The following is a 21009-nucleotide window of genomic DNA, read 5'->3' as shown; positions in this document are numbered from 1 at the left end:
TGCTTTGGCTACTGTAAAGTTCAGAATTGAACACGTGATCCTTGAATTGGGAAAATCCTCTTTCCCTGGCCTCATTTATTATTTTGTCATTCTTACCTTCACCAGGCTTAAATTTTTTAGAAATCGTTGAAACTGGTTTGGCTAAGTGGATAGAGCGTCGGCCTGCGGACTGAAGGGTCCCGGGTTTGATTCCAGTCAAGGGCACGTACCTTGGTTGCGGGCACACCCCCAGTGCGGGGTGTGCAGGAGGCAGCTGATCGATGTTTCTCTCTCATCGATGTTTCTGACTCTCTATCTCTCTCCCTTCCTCTCTGTAAGAAATCAATTAAAAAAAAATATCCTCTCTAATAAAATGGTAATATGCAAATTAAACATCACTCTGCTACATAAGCCACGCCCACCAACCAAGCCACGCCCACCAGCCAATCAGGGCAAGTATGCAAATTAACCCAAACCAAGATGGCTACAGCCACAGAGAGCAAGGTTTCCCAGGTAACAGAGGAAGCCAAGCTTTCCATAGCCGTTGCAGGCCTAAGCCTCCACTCAAGCTACAAAGTTTCAATTATAGAAGGTAAACAAATTCAAACAAATGGTGGCAGAATGGAGCTTGAGAGAGCAGGCCAGGGTTGCCGGTGGCAACAGGGGAAGCAAAGCTTTCTGCACACCCTGGCCAGGCTCAGGCCTCTGCTTAAGGCTACAAAGTTTCAATTGTAGAAGGTGAATTAACTGCCACAGAAATGGCTGCCGCCCTGGAGGGAACAGCAGGCTTGGCTCCACTCCAGGCTACAAAGTTTCAATTGTAGAAGGAAAATAAAATTCCAGATACCAGGGCCTCCTCTTGGGTTGCCAGGGGGCGTGGCCGGCCTGCAAACCACCACAGGCCCCTCGCTCAGGCCGCCCCATGCCCCAAGGGAACCCCATCCTGATCCGGGACACCCTTCAGGGCAAACCAGCTGGCCCCCACCCCTGTACCAGGCCTCTATCTTATCTAATAAAAGAGTAATATACAGATTGATCATCACTGCAACACACAATATAGCTGCCCCCATGTGGTCAAAGATCCTGCCCCCATGTGGACACAAGATGGCCACCACAAGATGGCCAGCAGGAGAGGGCAGTTGGGAGGCACCCGGCCTGCAAGGGAGAGCAGTTGTGAGGGACCAGGCTTGCAAGGGAGGGCAGTTGGAGGTGATCAACCCTGCAGGAGAGGGCAGTTAGGGGTGACCAGGCTGGCAGAGGAGGAAAGTTGGGGGCAAACAGGCTGGCAGGGGGGCAGTTAAGCATCAACCAGGCTGGCAGCAGAGTGGTTAGGGAGTGATCAGGCTGGCAGACAGAAGCGGTTAGGGGCAATCAGGAAGGCAGGCAGGCAAGCAGTTGGGAGCCAGCAGTCCTGGATTGTGAGAGGGATGTCTGACTGCCCGTTTAGGCCCGATCCTGGGAGTCCCAGATTGGAGAGGGTACAGGCTGGGCTGAGGGACAACCCCCCGCCGTGCACGAATTTCATGCACCGGGCTTCTAGTATATATATAAATAATATATATATATATATATATATATATATATATATATATATATATATATATAAATAAAAATGTTTTTAGAAATCTATTGCTGTTAGCTCTTTCAAAATTTTTGGAAATGGGGTCGAGAAGGGTATAAATTTTTAAGTATTAATAATACTTTCAAATCTTAACCTTTTGAGTATATTTTGTTTCTTTTTGAGGGATCACTTGGTTTTTATTGACATAATTACCAGCTTTATTTCAGCAGATAGAATTTAGTATCTTAAGATAAATGTAAGCATAGCCTGCTATAAAAACTTAAAATTCTTGTCTTAAAAAGTCAGTCTTGCCCTGCCGGCATGGCTCAGTGGTTGAGTGTTGACCTTAAGCCAGGAAGTCAGGGTTTGATTCCTGGTCAGGGCACATGCCTGGGTAGCGGGCTTGATCCCCAGTATGGGGTGTGCAGAAGGCAGCTCATTGATGATTCTCTCTCATCATTGATGTTTCTGTCTCTTTCCATTGATATCTTAGAGTGGAAAAGAGAGGGAAAGAGAAAAATCGATGTGAGAGAAACACATTGATTGGTTGCCTCCTGCACACTCCCTGACCAGAGGCCAGGCTGGGGAGGAGCCTGCAACTGAGGTATGTGCCCTTGACAGGAATCAAATTGGCCTTTGGTCCACAGGCCAATTCTCTATCCACTGAGCCAAACTGGCTAGGGCTGTATTCTGTTATTAAATACTAGATTAGAGGCCCGGTGCATGGATTCATGCACCAGTGGGGTTCCTCATCCTGTCCTGCACCCTCTCACAAACTGGGACCCCTTGGTGGATGTCCGACTGTTGGATTCAGCCCGATCCCCACAGGCCTGTGGGGATCTGGTGCCCAACATCCCCCAAGGGATATAGTAGTGCTTGAAGTGGCAGGCGGCCGGGGAGGAGCCTGAGCCCGGGCCTGGTGCTGCACCGCTCCCGCTTATCCTAGCCTCGCTGCACCTCCTGTGGGCTCGCGCCCAGCCAGTCCCGATCGGGAGAGGCAAGTGCCTCTGCAGCCGTGAGCCCAATGTCTGGCACCCATTGGTTAGCTGAGCGGCGCTCCCGTTGTGGGAACGCCCTGACCACCAGAGGGCAGCTCCTGCTTTGAGCGTCTGCCCCCTGGTGGTCAGTGCGCATTATAGCAACCAGTTGATCGGTTGTTTGGTCGACCGGTTGCTTAGGCTTTTATATATACCTATACTAATAAAAGGGTAATATGCAAGTTGGTCAGGACGCCCTTACAGTAACGACCGAACAGCAGGCTGTGTGGGGTGACCAGGCCGGCAGGGGGGTTAGTGAGGGACGCCCAAATGACTGAATAGCAGGCTGCTTGGGGTGACCAGGTTGGGAGGGGGGTTAGCGAGAGACAACCAAACGATGGAATAGAAGGCTGCGTGGGCAACCAGGCCGGCGGGGGGGGAGGGGGGGCGGTGCAGTGAGGGGCATCCAGGCCGCAGAGGGGGGCAGTGAGGGACTACCAGGTTGGCGGAGGGGGGGGGGCAGTGAGAGGCAACCAGGCTGGCAGGCAGAGGCAATTAGGGGTGATCAGGCTGGTGGTGGTGGGGGGGTGATCAGGCTGGTGGTGGTGGGGGGGGGCAGTTAGGGTTAATCAGGCAGGCAGTCAGGTGAGCAATTAGGAGCCAGCGGTCCTGGATTGTGAGAGGGATGTCTGACTGCTGGTTTAGGCCCGATCCCTGGGACATCCCCCAAGGAGTCCCGGATTGGAGAGGGTGCAGACTGGGCTGAGGGTGCACGAATTTCGTGCACCGGGCCTCTAGTTTTGAGATAGGATTCTAGTCTCTTGTTATAAAATTAACTGTATTACCTAAGCAAGATGGCTAATCTTTCTGGGTTGGGCTTCCCATTATTAAATTAATAGGACAAAGTAACTGCACTAAAATATCTTTTTTTAAATATCTTGATCTAAGATTGCATGTTATAAAATTGAAATGGGAAGATGTTTGTTGAAAACAACGTAATAGCACAAGGAAAGAAAAAGGACATGAATATAATAAAAAAAACAAGATCATGGTGATGGTACCTCCTACTTACCAGTCTCACCTGAATCTTACTTGGAAGCAGATATATGTTGAAAATTTAGTAATATTTTAGAGATTAGCATAATAAAAAATATTAAGAACATCTTTGTTTTGTTTTGTTAGAGTGATAATGGTGTGTGTGAAAATCTCCAAGAGTTCTCTTCTACTCACTATAATTGTTGTTATTTTGCTATATAGTATTAACAACAAGGATCAGTAAATTCAAAGCAGAAGTATGGGCAAATGAAAAAATTTATGTGGAATTAATTATTGGCATATTTTGAGGTAGAACAGAATAGTAAAGACACAGATAAACCTAATCCCTGAAATGGATCTCCAACAAGAAACTCAAGAAGATTTTAAAGAAGGGCTGGAGTCCGTTTTCAGAAAGAAAAGAAGGCCATCGCATCTATGAAACAATAGTTGACAAGGATAAAAGATAAGGAAATGAAACTGGAACAGTGCAATGTGTTCATATTTGAAACTCACAAAAGTATTAAAATCAAATTTAGGGTCACAAAAGATAAATATCCAGAATGGAAGAATTAAGGGAATTGAAAGATATAGCAGACTCAGGTAACTGTTATGTTTTGTGTTCCTGGCATGCTTTTCTCATCTCTTTCCTCCAGTTAAGTGTCCTGCTTTGCCTTTTGAGTAGCTGCCTATCTTCCTATTTCATGTGGTTCTAGCTGTAGTGCTAATCACAGTGTATCCCAGGTAATCTTTTTCTGACTAGTCATAGTTAATTGAGCTTGGGTAGGATAAGCTTGTGACACAAACCCCTAAAACCTTTGTGCAAACAGTAGCAGGAATATATGATAGTCTGTTGCCTCTGGGATTATAGTACAGGTATGTGGTAAACTTAAAGAACCATGTGTCTGTATCTCTGTTTTAGGGAAGAAACCCATCTGCTCAAGAAGTGAGGCAGGTCCACAGGGAGGGAATAGAGATAACTCTAATGATGTCTTATGTTCCTGGGTCTAGCAGTGCAACTTTTAAAGTGAAATGAATAAACACACCAATAAATATTCCTTTCTTTACTTGAGATGGTCTGAATTGAGAATTTGTAACCTTGTAATCTACTAGTTCTGGCTAAATCATAACTTGTTCTTGAGAATAAAGAATATAAGGTGTCGTTCCTGGAGTTGGTGGAACTCATAAGTATGTTATAAAATTATAAAGCAAAATGTTTGTAAAAATACCAAAAAGTTTATAAAATAGAGATAAATTTTGGAGGGATAATGTGAAAAGGCTAATATTAAAAGAAAAATGGGAATTCTGATACTAGACTTCAGAATTACCTTTGTCCTGTGGGCGTTTGCCAGTTTCACCACATGAACTTGAGTGGTTTTGTTTTTATTTTTTAATATATTTTTATTGATTTCAGAGGGGAAGGAGAGGGAGAGAGAGATGGAAATATCAGTGATGAGAGAGAATCATTGATTGCCTGCTTCCTGCATGCCCCACACCCATACCCACACTGGGGATTGAGTGTGCAACCCAGGCATGTGCCCTAACCAGGAATGAAACCATGACCTCCTGGTTCATAGGTCGATGCTCAGCCATTGAGCCATACTGGCTGGACATGAACTTGAGTTTTGAAAACATTGTGAGATGAGAGTCCTAGAAATCAAAGTTCAGAATTTGTACAAAATTCAGGGGTCATATAGGGATCCTTCTCTTCAATAAATGGGGAGTGCAAAAAGAGGAGTACTAATTGATAATTAAACCAACCTACATCCCCATTTGTGTTCTGGGTTAACATTTCCTTGGTGGTCCAAGGAACCTGAATCCTTGAACTGGGATTATGGTGATCCCAGGCAGGTAGAAGAAGCTGTTTTTAGCATGGGCCTCAAATTTAAAATAACTTTAAAAATATTTTTATTGATTTCAGAGAGGAAGGGAGAGGGAGAGAGAGATAGAAACATCAATCGGCTGCCTCCTGCATGCCCCCACTGAGGGTTGAGCCCACAATCCGGGCATGGGCCTTTGACTGAAATTGAACCCAGGACCCTTCAGTCCGCAGGCTGATGCTCTATCCACTGAGACAAACTTGCTAGGGTAATGACCTTGACAAGTCATTGCATTTGTATAATGAGAACACATTTCCTTTTTCTTTTGCTGGAGAATTAAAGGAAAAGTTAGATTATTAAGAAATACAGCCCTGGCTGGTGTTGCTTAGTTGGTTGGGCGTTGTCCTGTGCACCTAGGAGCGAAAGAGAGACAAACATTAATTTGAGAGAGAAATATGCCTCCTACTTGTCCCCTACTGGGGATCAAGACTGAAACCTGGGCATATGCCCTGACTGAGAATTGAACCAGCCTTGACTGGGAATTGAACTGGCAACCTTTTGGTGCATGGGACAATACTCAACCAACTAAGCCATACTGGCCGGGGCTATTATTAACTTTTATTTCCTCAGTGTATATACTTTATTATATGTTGATGCCTAATTCTAGTCTAGCAGTTAATTCACGTGGTAGCAGATGGGAAATAGATCAGAGTTTTTGTTTTTGTAAAAATATATTTTATTGATTTTTTTTTTACAGAGAGGAAGGGAGAGGGATAGAGAGTTAGAAACATCGATGGGAGAGAAACATCGATCAGCTGCCTCCTGCACACCCCCTACTGGGGATGTGCCCGCAACCAAGGTACATGCCCTTGACCGGAATCGAACCTGGGACCCTTGAGTCTGCAGGCCGACGTTCTATCCACTGAGCCAAACCGGTTTCGGCAGATCAGAGTTTTTATTTATTTATTTATTTATTTAAATTTAATAAATCTTTATTGTTCAGATTATTACAGTTGTTCCTCTTTTTTCCCCCCATAGCTCCCCTCCACCTGGTTCCCATCCCACCCTCTTCCCTTACCTCCCCCGCACTGTCCTCATCCATAGGTGTACGATTTTTGTCGTCTCTTCCCGCACCCCCCACACCCTTTTACCCCTGAGAGTTGTCAGTCCACTCCCTTTCTATGCCCCTGATTCTATTATATTCACCAGTTTATTCTGTACATCAGATTTTTAATTCACTTGATTTTTAGATTCACTTGTTGATAGATATGTATTTGTTGTTCATAATTTTTATCTTTACCTTTTTCTTCCTCTTCTTAGAGAATACCTTTCAGCATTTCATATAATACTGGTTTGGTGTTGATGAACTTTAGCTTTTTCTTATCTGTGAAGCTCTTTAGCTGACCTTCAGTTCTGAATGTCAGCTTGGCTGGGTAGAGTAATCTTGGTTGTAGGTTCTTGCTATTCATCACTTTTGACTATTTCTTGCCACTCCTGTCTGGCCTGCATAGTTTCTGTTTAGAAATCAGCTGACAATCGTATGGGTGCTCCCTTGTAGGTAATTAACTATTTTTATCTTGCTGCTTGTAATAGTCTCTCTTTGTCTTTTGCTCTTGGCATTTTAATTATGATGTGTCTTGGTGTGGTCCTCTTTGGATTCCTTTTGTTTGGGGTTCTGTGCGCTTCCTGGACTTGTAAGTCTATTTCTTTCACCAGGTGGGGGAAATTTTCAGTCATTATTTCTTCAAATAGGTTTTCAGTATCTTGCTCTCTCTCTTCTTCTGGCACCCCCATAATTCTGATGTTGGTATGCTTGAAGTTGTCCCAGAGGCTTCTTACACTATCTTCAAATTTTTGGATTCTTTTTTCTTTTAGCTTTTCCAGTTGAGTGATTTTTGCTTCTTTGTATTTCAAATCTTTGACTTGATTCTTGCGTTACGCTAGTTTGCTGTTGGGTGTCTGTATAATATTTTTTATTTCAGTCAGTGTATGCTTAATTTCTAGTTGGTTCTTCTCCATATCCTCGAGGGTCTCTCTCATATCCTCGAGGGTCTCGCTAAATTTATCAGCCTTTTCTAGGAAATTCTTGAAAAACCTTATAACCGTGGTTTTGAACTCTATCTCCAGTTGTTTGTTTTCCTCCATTTCTTTGGTTTTTGATCTGTTTCTTTGTCTCCGCATTTTCGCTGCGTCCCTGAGTTGGTAGGGTAGCTTTGTGTGCTAGTTGTCCTATATGGGCCAGTGGCTCGGCCTCCCCAGTTACCTGAGGTGGACACTCTTGGTGCACCCTTTTGTGGACTGTGTGTACAGCCTTGTTGTAGTTAAGTCTTGATTGTTGTTGGTATCAGTGGGAGGAGTTGACCTCCAGGCCAATTGGCTGTGAGGATCAGCTGTGTCTACGCCGGGAGACAGCCTTATTCCACTAGACTTGCAAAATTGTAAAAGCCTCTGTGCTCAGCTTGGATGGGGCGGAGTTTCAGGGTCAGCCCCGCCCTATGAGGTTCCTGGGTCTCAGTGTCCCTCAGTACTAGCTGCAAGCACCTCTGAGAGAAAGGCTTCCTGGAGTTTCGCCTGCTGCCAAACAGTCTAGTTTCTCCCCCAATGAATCTGGATTCCCAGATTCTCGCCCGGAACTGGGGTTCAGTGCAGTTGGAACTGGGGTTCAGTGCAGTCCAGAGCTTTTGTCTCCTTTCCACTAGGGCAATTCAGCGGCACAGTCAATAGTCTGTCCTCTGCGCGCATTCACGTGCGTGCCTCCGGAGCTCTGCCTTTCGCAGCTCCCGAGTTTCCGCCTTACAGCCCAGATTCCCCCCCATATGAGCCTGGGTCCCCAGGGTCTTTCCCGGTACTGGGGTTCAGTGCAGTCGGAGCTGGGGTTCAGCGCAGTCTGGAGCTTTTATCTCCTTCCTGCTAGAGAACGCCAGCCAGGCACTCAGCTGCCCCGTCCTCTCTGGCTCCATCCTCTCCGCACGCGCACGCCTGTGTCTCCGTACCTCAGGCTTTTACAGCTCCTCTGATTTTCTTTATGGTTTTCTCTTTCCTTCTAGTTGTAGGATTTCCAGTCAGCCAGCTTTCCTGTGGTTCTGGATGATGTCTGTTTTGTCTTTTAGTTGTATTTTTGAAATTGTTGTGCGAGGCTGCAGTTTAGGTGTTTAACTATGCCGCCATCTTGGTTTCCACCCCGAGAGTTTTTGATAATAAGGAAATAGATCATCCTGTTTAAAAATAGGGAAAAGATTCAGGTACATTTTTAACCAAAATGATTTTCATGTTAACAGCTCTGTATGTTTTCTGGAATATTGGGGCTTCAGTTAAGGGATACCCAGGTACTCAGTAAATTAAATATATATAGATGTGTTTTCTAGAATTCCCATTTATACTTCTAGTCCTTAATTTTTAAAAAGTTGATTTTAGAGAGAGAGGAAGGAGAGGTAGAGAGAAAGAGAGAAACATTGATTGGTTGCCGCCTGAACATATTCTGAATGTGGACTGAACCTGCATACTAGGTATGTGCCATGACCAAGTATCAAACATGAGACTATTTGGTCCATGGGACGATGCTCCAACTAACTGAGCCACACCTGCCAGGACTAGTATGAGAATTTTTAAAAATTTGCTTTAGATTTTGCATTAGAGTGTCTTATGAGGTGTGTTTTTGCTTTTTAATTTGATATCAAAATTTACCATTTTAACCATTTTTAAATATACTATTTCTGGCATTAAGTACATTCTCATTATTATACAACCATCACCATTATTATCTCCAGAACTTTTTTACCATCCCAAATTGAAACTCTATATGCATTAAATACCGGTAGTAACTCCCCATTACCACCTCCCCTTAGTCATTGACAACTGTATTTGTCCCTTTGTGTCTGGCTTATTTCACTTAGAATAATAGTTTCTTCTTATTTTTTACTTATTTATTTTTAAAAATAGAATATTTTCAATGTCCATCTATGTCCTATAGCATGTATCAGAACTTCATTCCTTGTTAAGGTTGAATTATATTCCATTTCATCTGTAGATCACATTTTGTTTATCCATTTATCTGACAATGGACATTTGGGTTGTTCCCATCTTTTGGCTATTGTGACTAATGCTGTTATGAAGATGGGTATACAAATATTTGTTCAAGTCTCTGTTTTCAGTTCTTTTGGGTATACACCCAGAAGTGGGATTTCTGCAGCATAGTAATTTTGTGTGTGTGTTTTTTTTAAATTTACCATTATTATTATTATTAATCCTTATCCTAGGACAAGCTTAGAGAGAAGGGAGAAGGCGGAGAGGGTCAAAATTGCAACCCAGTCATGTGCCTGACCAGGAATTGAACTGGCAACCTTTTGATGCACAGGATGCTCAGCCCACTGAGCCACTCTCACAGGGTGGTAATTTTGTTTAAATTTTTTAGAAATTACTAAATGGTTTTCTACAATGGATGTACCAGTTTACATTCCTAATAGCAATACACAGGGGTCCAATTTTTCCACATCCTTGTCAGCACTTACTATTTAATATTTATGTGTTATATTTTTATAGTGCTTGAAATTCAGTTGAGGCTTTTTGCTGATTGATCAGAATATCAGGAAATATTTTCTAATGAGAATAATATGCTGTATTGTAAAGAAATCGTAGATGACATTTGTCCTGCAACCTGTTTCCTCTTCAGTAAGAAAGAAGAACTGATCTTCATCCAGCTTCAGTCTACTTTACCCCCTCTTTTCTATAATCAGTGTGTATATGGGAGAAAGGGAATTTTGCATCTGTTTCCTATGATGTAATTTTATAAACTACAACTAGGTTGTGACATGTATCTTTCTTCCTTTTACTTGGAAGAATTTTAACTGGTTCGGAATTTATTTTGGGGGATGATGCTGACCTAATTTTATGGAAATAAAACTAGATGGAAAGTTATGAGATAGAAGCTCTGTTTTATGCCATAGGAGTTTTTGGCAAATAATACTTGGTATTTGAGCCTTATTTTTCTCCTATGTGATATAAATGAAAGCAGTTTGTGGAAGACCTTACGTTTAGCAGGACACTGTATTTCAGTTACTCACTTTCTTCTTAATTATCTTGCACAGGGATCATGGCCCAAGTAGCAATGTCTGCCCTGCCGGTTGAAGATGAAGAGTCTTCAGAGAGCAGAATGGTGGTGACGTTTCTTATGTCTGCTCTTGAGTCCATGGTGAGATGGCTTTACACTTCTATAACCTTTCCATGTTTGGATAAGATTTGACTTGTGGATGAGATTGATTTGTTCTTATAAAACATTCTAGAGGCCTGGTGCACGAAATTTGTGCACAGGGGTGGGGGTGGGGTCCCTCAGCCTGGCCTGCACCCTCTCCAATCAGGGACCCCCTCGGGGGATTTCCTTTTGCCGGTTTAGGCCTGATCCCAAAATTCGACTGCAAAAACCGGCAGTCGAATATCCCTCTTGCAATCTGGGATCACTGGCTCCTAACCGCTCGCCTGCCTGATCGCCCCCTAACTGCCCCCCTGCCGGCCTGGTAGCCCCCCAGCTGCCCCCTTCAGTCTATAGGCTGATGCTCTATCCACTGAGCCAAATCAGCTAGGGCTCTTTATATGAATTTTTTGAATGACTTTCTCAGAATAGAATCAGAGACATGAAAAACATTGACTATGAAAGTAAATACAGTTTTAGTAATATTATTATACTTAAAAATCATTTTATTCTTGAAATATTAATGTTTACTGCATGTAATATTATTGTATGTAAGATCATTTTTCTTGTATAATTGGTGTTTATTGCATGTAACATTATCATATTTTAAATTCTTTTTCTTGAGATATTAAGTTTTATTGCAGTAAGATTATTATATTTAAAATCATTTTTTCATGAAATAAAAAACTGAAAAAAACACTAAATATTCAAAATTGAATGTAAAAAATATGCACATTTTATCTTTCCCTTAATTAATTAGTTAGTAGTAAGAATTACCAATGTGTGAAATTTTAAAAAGAATAAAACTATAAAGTCTAAACATATATATAAAAATAAAAATATATTTTAAAATAAATAAGTAATAAATTATCATCTTAAATAAATGTTACACTTAGTGCAATGATCAGAAATTTTCTGAAGTATTATAAAGCCATAGTAGAGAACTTCCAACCTAGAGGTGAAACAAAAGTTGTTCCTAGTAGGAAGAATCATGCTGTACTATAATTTTGTTACACTACATTTATATGAGATGTACTTTAGCTGCTCACCTGTAATAGTATATTACTTGCCTTGTGATAAATGACAGTGCATTTTTATTGCACTATCCACCTTCTTATTTGGAAAGCCCTGTCACCAAAGCCAGTATTTATGAAACAGCAAAGCAAAGTTCATGTACTGTCTAAGGATTACATCAAAGAAACGTATAGACCAACGGAAGAATGAAGTCAACTTATCCTAACCCTAATATATAAAAAGCCAGGGGCTGTCATGACCGGAACAACTGGATGGACGACCAAACAGTAGGCTGCATGGGTGACCAGGTCGGCAGGGGGGGCAGTGAGGGACGACCAAACGACCAAATAGAAGGCTGCGTGGAGCGACCAGGCCGGCAGAGGGGGGCAGTTGGGGGTGGTCAGGCTGTCAGGGGAGGCAGTAAGGGGCGACCAGGCCGGCGGGGGGGGGGAGGGCAGTTAGGGGCAACCAAGGCGGCATGGGGGGGGCAGTTAGGGGCAACCAGGTCGGCGGGGGCGGGGCATTGAGGGGCAACCAGGCTGGCAGCGAGGTGCAGTTAGGGGCGACCTGGACAGCATCAGAGGGCAGTTAGGGGTGACCAGGCCAGCCGGGGGTGGGGTGGTTGGGGGCGAGCAGGCCGGCAGGCAGAGGTAGTTAGGGGTGATCAGGCTGGCAGGGGGGGCAGTGAGGGGCGATCAGGTGCCGGCAGGCAGGCAGGTGAGCAGTTAGGAGCCAGCAGTCCAGGATTGTAACAGGGATGTCCGAGGGGTCCCAGAATGGAGAGGGTACACGCTGGGCTGAGGGGATTTCCACCCCCCCTCACGTGCATGAATTTCATGCACCAGGCCTCTAGTACACCTGTAATTATACTTCATAATATTCAACTAGGAATATAAGGAGAGATACTTTTACCCTGCTGATGTGGAGTAAATAAAAGCTAAGAATAATAAAGTGACTGCCACCCTAGCTGGTTTGGCTCAGTGGATGGAGTGTTGGCCTGTGGACTGAGGGGTCCTGGGTTCAATTCTGGTCAAGGGCACATGCCCGGGTTGCGGGCTTGATCCCCAATGTGGGGCGTGCAGGAGGCAGCCGGTCAATGATTCTCTCTCATCATTGACGTTTCTCTCTCTCCCTCCCCCTTTCTCTCTGAAATCAATAAAAAATATATCTAATAAATAAATAAATAAAGTGACTACCAAAGACAAGAAAACTATAAAGATATTCGGTGGAAGAAAACGGATCCTATGTGACCCTATGTTATTCTATGTAGAGATTAGTAGGAAAGAAAATAACTTAGTATCAACAGAATAGGATTTAATCTCTTAATTCATACTTAACCCTTTGCACTCGATTTTTTCTCGATTCCTTTATCATCCGAGTGCAAAAGGTTAACATTACGTGCCAAATTTGGTTGATTATATGATCACAAGGATAAATAGTGATTCTCAGAAAATAACAGTAAATATCCACTAACCATTCTAAAATTTCTTTCTTTAAGGAAATACTTTTTTAAATTCTTAAATAGTAGAAAAAAGAATTGCTCTAAAGGGAAAACAAAAAAGAATCTACAAGCTATGTCATACTGAGACCTGTGAAGTTAAACACTATCTAATACCAGTTAACACTTAACACAGAAAATACATAGCTTCTGCCCACCAGTGTGGCTCAGTGGTTGAGCTACAACCTATGAACAAATCATGGTTTGATTCCCCGCAGGGCACAAGCCCAGGTTACACGCTCGATCCCCAGTAGGAGGTGTGCATGAAGTAGCCAATCAATGATTCTTCTCTCATCATTGATAGTTCTGTCTCTCCCTCTCCCTTCCTCTCTGAAATCAATAAGGATATTTTTTTTTAAAAAAAGAAGAAAATGCATAGCTTCCTCCTACTTACAATATTTAATTTCAATGTGTCAAAAAATACCTAAATCTGATGTTTTATAAATCTAGTAGAGGCCCGGTGCATGAAATCTTTGCACTCAGGGGTGGGGGTCCCTCAGCCTGGCCTACACCCTCTTACAGTTCAGGAGCCCTCAAGGGATGTCCGACTGATGGCCTAGGCCCGCTCCCCCAGTCAGACATCCTAGCGCTACTGTGGAGGTGGGAGAGGCTCCTGCCACCGCCACTGTGCTCACCGACCGTGAACCTGGCTTCTGGCTGAGCGACGCTCCCCCTGTGGGAGTGCACTGACCACCAGAGGGCAGCTCCAGCATTGAGCTTCTGCCCCCTGGTGGTCAGTGCATGTCATAGCAACCGGTTGTTCCACCTTTGGGTCAATTTGCATATTAGCCTTTTATTATATAGGATTATTATATAGGATGAGCTCAAATAATAGATTTCCAGCTACATATCCATAAAAACATGATAAGCAAATTATACTAATACTTTGCTATAATTATATACGATATAGGTCTCTGGAAAATAAAGAGCTAACACACTACATATTTAGGTATCAGGTGGCAGGGTAAGGACAATTATAAATGCATAGCACAATAAAATAAAGAATATAAAATAGTGAATATGCTCTTGTGACCCAAAATTCTGATAATGTTTTTTATACAGATATAATAAACATCAGTACCACACTATAATATACCAGGTCATCCTGAGAAACATCAAATATTACACATAAATTCAAAGTTAATTACTACAAAACAAGAGATTGCCTAAGATATTTGTAGGTAAAAAGTTAAAATTAAATGTAAAATATTAAACAGAGAAGAATATTCTGATCCAGCCAGCATGGCTCAGTGGCTGAGCGTCAACCTATGAACAAAGAAGTTGTGGTTTGATTTCAGTCAGTGCACATGCCCAGGTTGCTGGCTAGATTCCCAGTATGGGGCATGCAGGAGGCAGTCAATCGTCTATCTCTCTCTCCCTCTCCCTTCCTATCTGAAATCAATAAAAAAATATATTTTTAGAAAAAGAATATTCTGAAACATGGTAATAAAATTCGATTTGAAAGGCTTAAATCCTATTATTCAAGCAAAAAAAAAACCTACTCTTACTCTGGCCAGTGTTCTCTGTGGTTAGAGCATGAGCCAACCCACTGAAGGGTGCTAGGTTCAATTCCCAGTCAAGGGCCCATTTCTGGGTTTCGATTTCGATCCCCAGGCCCAGTTGGGGGGAGTTCAGGAGGCAACCAATTGATTTGTCTCTCTCACATTGATGTTTCTCTCTCTCTCCCTCTTCCCTTCCTCCCTCCCTTGCACTCTCTGAAAATCAATTGAAAAAATATCCTCAGATGAAGCTTAACAACAACAAAAACTACTCTTATTAATAAACTAGAGCCTGGTTGGTGTTCAGTGGTTGAGTGTCAACCTATGAACCAGGAGGTCACAGTTCAATTCCCAGTGAGGGCACATGGCTGGGTTGCAGGCTTGATTCCCAGTGTGGGGTGTGCAGGAGGCAGCGATCGTTAATTCTCTCTCATCATTGATGTTTCTCATCATTGATGATCTTCTCTCTGAAATCCATTTTTTAAAACTGTATTTTTTTTTGCCCTAGCTGGTTTGGCTCAGTGTATAGAGCATCAGCCTATGGACTGAAGAGTCCTAGGTTTGATTCCCGTCAAAGGCACATGCCTGGATTGTGGGTTCAATACCCAAGAAGGGGGCATGCAGGAGGCAGCCAATCAATGATCCTCTTCATCATTGACGTTTCTATCTCTCTCTCCCTCTCCCTTCCTCTCTGAAATCAACAAAAATATATTAAAATAATATACATAAAGATTTTGATATTGTCTTAATGTTATTTTTAGGAGTGCTAATTGGAATCAGTAACATTTTCAATAAGGTTAGCATGAAATGAATTATTGTATATCCATAAAATGGAATATTATGTTACATACTCTAAGATTTTTAAATAATATTTAATCTCTTAGGAATATACTTAGTAAAAATCATTCTTAGTAATAAGTATCATACCTAAAAGTTATTCCAGTTGTATATATATATGGAGAAACTTCTAGAGGTGGGATTATGTAGTGGATGTTATGCTATGGCTTCCAGACCCTTCTGTAGGACTAAAGGCACCAATCACCCCAGCATGTTAGAAGATCCCTTGCCCAAGATCTCTCCCATTCTTTGGGAAGGACCATTCCAGCTCCAGAGCTCCCCTGAAGCAGGTGCCGAATCCTGCTCCCCTCACACTTCACAGATGTTATTATTGAGAGTACTCTCCAGTAGGTCTGTGTTCATATCCAAGTCCTTTTTTTGAGAGGGGGGGTGGATTCGGCCTGTAACAGATTACAAGAGGTCTCTGCCCTTTGTCTTATAAATTTTGTGTTTTTTTCTGTTTAAAATCAGGGTTAAAAACTATTAAAAAAGAGAAGTACCTTAAAAAATGGGGACTCGTTTTTGTGTATAACTTTTAGGCAAGAAGCTAGGAACTTTATCTGTTTCCAGATTATGTATTAAGACAAAGTTTTAAGTGATAAGGTGTTCTTTTAGAATATACAGTAGTCTTTATTGATGATTATAAAGAGGAAGGGAGAGGGAGAGAAAGACATTGATCAGCTGCCTCCTGCACGCCCCCTACTGGGCATCAAGCCTGCAACCTGGGCATATGCCCTGACCGGGAATTGAACCATGACCTTCTGGTTCATAGGTCCACACACCTGAACTCTGAGCCAAGCCAGCAGGGTGATAAGATTTTTTATTCATCCAGCAGAAACAATATTTTTAACTTACATCTATCTGTGTATAACACTTCATTGTTTCTATTTCAGTGTAAAGAACTGGCCAAGTCCAAGGCAGAAGTGGCCTGCATTGCAGTGTATGAAACAGATGTGTTTGTTGTTGGAACAGAGAGAGGACGTGCTTTTGTCAACACAAGAAAGGATTTTCAGAAAGATTTTGTGAAATACTGTGAGTATTGTGTTTTTATCTTTTGTATTTCATAAATATTATACCTAAATATTTATGCATTAACACATGCTGTATTTTAAAGCAGAATGAGATTTATACTAAAAAAAATACTTTCTGAAATGTCCATGGAGACATTTCAAAAGGCTCAAAACAAATCACTGACATGGAAATATAGTAAAAGGGTAAATACTGAAGAGTTTAAGAAAATGGTTAGTTATACTCTGTTTCTTTCTAGGTATTACTCTAAATTGGTGAAACAGATTAAAGAGAAAGTAAATTTGGAATTGAGTGAAAGTTCTTACTCACATAAGCAGTTCTTTTTTTAAAAAAAATATATTTTATTGATTTTTTACAGAGAGGAAGGGAGAGAGAGAGTTAGAAACATCGATGAGAGAGAAACATCGATCAGCTGCCTCTTGCACACCCCCCACTGGGGATGTACCCGCAACCAAGGTACATGCCCTTGACCGGAATCAAACCTGGGACCCTTGAGTCCGCAGGCCGACGCTCTATCCACTGAGCCAAACCGGTTTCGGCAGCAGTTCTTTTCTTGATAAATAATAGGTGTGTTGAAAACAAGTCTGTGCATTAATTTTTGTAAGTATGATGCAGAGTTAGACAGGTCTCCTCAACTCCCTCAGTGGAATCAACTTGTCAGTCTTCATTGAGTTCTGTGATCCTCCAATTGGGAGTTCATCCAGTTGGTAAACTTACTTGACACTGGAACCAGTGCAGTAGAGAAATTCACTGTAGGGTATTAATACCTATGGCCTTTTACAGTATGACAATTTTGTATCTGTGTTTAACCTAACGCTGTCCATAGATTTTATATTAATTCTGTGATACAGCATTTTTTTTAAACACAGAAAGAAAACAACAACGGTTAGTATATCTATCTGTATTGGCATGTAAGATATATGTTTTAAGATACAAATTTAAATTTTCATTATCAACTTAGATCAAATTTATGATAAATTGAGCAGATCATGGGTAAATAAAAATAGGTTTCTTAATTCATTAATTTCATTTCTTGTGTTTTTTATTCTTTTTTAAAAAATGTATCTTTTCCCCTTCACTATATGCCTTCCTCCCCAACCAGCTATGATCTTTTAAATTTTATGGTAATAACCTATTTTTTTTCCAATGACTCAAGAATAGTGGTGTAATTTGGCAACACTGCTAACAGAATACAAATTTTGTGATAATGTTCATTACAACAATATATAACTCATAATTCTGCTGAAATGAAAGTAAGAAAAAGAAACTGGAATAAACATGTAATAATTTACAAATTATGTATGTTTTTATTTTATTATTCTTCCAAACATCACTAATCCATCATTATAACATCCAGATGTGCAATAATAACTGAATTTAGTTGTCTTTGATATTTTGCTGACTTCAGTTATATAAAAATCAGAGCTTTCCATATTTTTTTCTTTCCTGTTTTTATTTCAAGAAAAATGATTTTAAATATAATAATGTTACCTGCAATAAACCTTAATATTTCAAGAAAAACAGTCTTAAATATAATAATGTTATATGCAATAAACATTAATATTTCAAAAATAAAAGGATTTTAAGTATAATATTACCAAAACTGTACCAACATAGTATGATATCACAAAAGTTGTAGGAAATATTAAAAATCTGCAAGTAACAGGATTATTTCTATTACTAGAAGCCCGGTGCACGAAATTCGTGCACGGCGGGGGGTTGTCCCTCAGCCCAGCCTGTACCCTCTCCAATCTGGGACTCCTGGAGGGATGTCCGACTGCCCGTTTAGGCCCGATCCTGGTGGGCCTCCTGGTGGGATCGGGCCTAAACGGGCAGTTGGACATCCCTCTCACAATCCAGGACTGCTGGCTCCCAACTGCTTGCCTGCCTGCCTTCCTGATTGCCCCTAACCGCTTCTGCCTGCCAGCCTGATCACCCCCTAACCACTCCGCTGCCAGCCTGGTTGATGCTTCACCCCCTAACCACTCCGCTGCCAGCCTGGTTGATGCTTAACTGCTCCCCTGCCAGCCTGTTTGCCCCCAACTTCCCTCCTCTGCCAGCCTGGTCACCCCTAACTGCCCTCTCCTGCAGGGTTGATCACCTCCAACTGCCCTCCCTTGCAAGCCTGGTCCCTCTCAACTGCCCTCCCTTGCAGGCCGGGTGCCTCCCAACTGCCCGCCCTTGCAGGCCTGGTCCCTCTCAACTGCCCTCCCTTGCAAGCCTGGTCCCTCTCAACTGCCCTCCCTTGCAGGCCTGGTCCCTCAAAACTGCCCTCCCTTGCAGGCTGGGTGCCTCCCAACTGCCCTCTCCTGCTGGCCATCTTGTAGTGGCCATCTTGTGTCCACATGGGGGCAGGATCTTTGACCACATGGGGGCAGCTATATTGTGTGTTGCAGTGATGATCAATCTGTATATTACTCTTTTATTAGATAGGATAGAGGCCTGGTACAGGGGTGGGGGCCAGCTGGTTTGCCCTGAAGGGTGTCCCGGATCAGGGTGGGGTTCCCTTGGGGTGTGGGGCGGCCTGAGCGAGGGGCCTGTGGTGGTTTGCAGGCTGGCCACGCCCCCTGGCAACCCAAGGGGAGGCCCTGGTATCTGGAATTTATTTTCCTTCTACAATTGAAACTTTGTAGCCTGGAGCGGAGCCAAGCCTGGGGCTCCGGCAGCCATTTCTGTGGCAGTTAATTCACCTTCTACAATTGAAACTTTGTAGCCTTAAGCGGGTGAGCCCGGCCAGGGTGTACGGAAAGCTTTGCTTCCCCTGTTGCCGGTGGCAACCCTGGCCTGCTCTCTCAAGCTCCATTCTGCCGCCATTTGTTTGAATTTGTTTACCTTCTATAATTGAAACTTTGTAGCTTGAGTGGAGGCTTAGGCCTGCAACTGCTATGGAAAGCTTGGCTTCCTCTGTTACCTAGGAAACCTTGCTCTCTGTGGCTGTAGCCATCTTGGATTGGGGTTAATTTGCATACTCTCCCTGATTGGCTGGTGGGCGTGGCTTGGCTGGTGGGCATGGCTTATGTAGCGGAGTGATGGTTAATTTGCATATTACCATTTTATTAGAGAGGATATTCTAGTATATTTTTGGCTCTATTTTTGTTCATCAGTTTGTGTTGTTCATTATATTCCACAAATGAGTAAGATCATATATTTTATCTTTATCTGACTGGCTTATTTCGCTTAGCATGATACTTTTAAAGTCTATTTTGTTGGAAATGCATATTGCTACTCCAGCTTTTTTTTTTCCATTTGCATGGGAAAATTTTTTTCATCCCTTCACTCTCATCCCGTGTGTGTCTTTTGTTTTGAGGTGGGTCTCTTGTAAGACAGCATATAGTTGGGTCATGTTTTGTATCCATTCAACTACCCTACACCTTTTGATTGGAGCATTTAATCCATTTACATGTAGGGTTATTATTGAGAGCAACTTATTTATGCCATTTTAATTCTGTATGGCTAGGTTTCTCTCTCTGTTTTTCTTCTCAGCAATCCCTTTAGCATTTCTTGTAATGCTGGCTTGGTGGTGATAAACTCCTTTAGCCTTTTTTTTTGTCTGGGAAGCTCTTTATTTGACTGTCTATTTTGACTGATAGCCTTGCTGGATATAGCAATCTTGGTCTCAGATCCTTGCTTTTCATTATCTTGAGTACTTCATGCCATTCGCTTCTGGCCTGTAGAGTTTCTGATGAGAAATCAGTGTCAGCTTTATGGGAACTCCTTTGTAGGTAACATTTTTCTTTTCTCTTGCTGCCCTTTAAGATTCTCTCTTTGTCTTTAATTTTTGGCATTTTAATTATGATGTGTCTGGGTGTGGGTCTGTTTGGGTTCTTCTTGTTTGAGGTTCTCTGTGCCTCCTGAACTTGTCTGACTTTTTCCTTTTTCAGGTTAGGGAAGTTTCTACCATTATTTCTTCCAACATCTTTATTTCTTTCTCCCTTTCTGCTTCTGGCATACCTACTATTTTAATATTGTTACGTTTCACATTGTCCCACAGCTCCCTTAAGCTGTCCTCCTGTTTTTTAATTGCTTTTTTCTTTTTGGTTCTCTCATTGAGTGATAGTTTCAACTCTGTCTTCTAATTCACTGATTCGATCCTCAGCTTCCCGTAATCTGCTGTGTATTCCTTCCAATGTGTTCTTTATGTGTTTTATGTTATTTTTTATCTCAGACTGTTCTTTTTTCATAGTTACTATATCTTTTTTCATGCTGTTGAGCATTTTTAACATCATTACTTTGAACTCTGTTTCAGATAAATTTCTTATCTCATCTTCATTTATCTCTTCTGGAGAATTCGCTAGTTCTTTCATTTGAGGGTTGTTTCTTTGTTTCCTCATTTTGGTTGTCTATTTGAGTTTGTGACTTTGTTTTAGGTAGATCCTCTACACCTCTCAATCTCTAGTGCAGGACAGTGTTAAAGGCTGTTTCTGACTAATTTGATCAGGCAAAGACTCAAAGTCTCCGGAGTCCACCTCTGAATTAGTCTATAGGATTCCCTAACCTGAATCCTATAGACTAATAGGATTCTGACTTGAATTGCCCCCAGGCAATCATCCTCAGGTGTTGCAAGAGTTTTTTTCAACA

The 21009-nt window shown here is 42.1% G+C and overlaps 1 protein-coding gene across 7 annotated transcripts in view; it reads left to right on the top strand.

Annotated features, from left to right (window-relative positions):
• The window catches only part of GTF2I (general transcription factor IIi), a 146249-nt gene that overhangs the window by 16985 nt on the left and 108255 nt on the right, over positions 1 to 21009 (top strand). For all 7 annotated transcript variants that reach the window (XM_079786626.1, XM_079786625.1, XM_079786629.1 and 4 more), the window contains exons 2-3: positions 10454 to 10557; positions 16296 to 16434. In XM_079786626.1, coding sequence (XP_079642752.1) covers positions 10454 to 10557; positions 16296 to 16434 — 243 coding nt within the window. The remainder of the gene's footprint in view (positions 1 to 10453; positions 10558 to 16295; positions 16435 to 21009) is intronic.

Source organism: Cnephaeus nilssonii (genome assembly GCF_951640355.1).
Source record: "Cnephaeus nilssonii genome assembly, chromosome: 2".
Lineage (NCBI taxonomy): Eukaryota > Metazoa > Chordata > Mammalia > Chiroptera > Vespertilionidae > Cnephaeus > Cnephaeus nilssonii.
The sequence above is the reverse complement of the archived record's forward strand: the minus strand, read 5'-3'. Positions and strand labels throughout refer to the sequence as shown.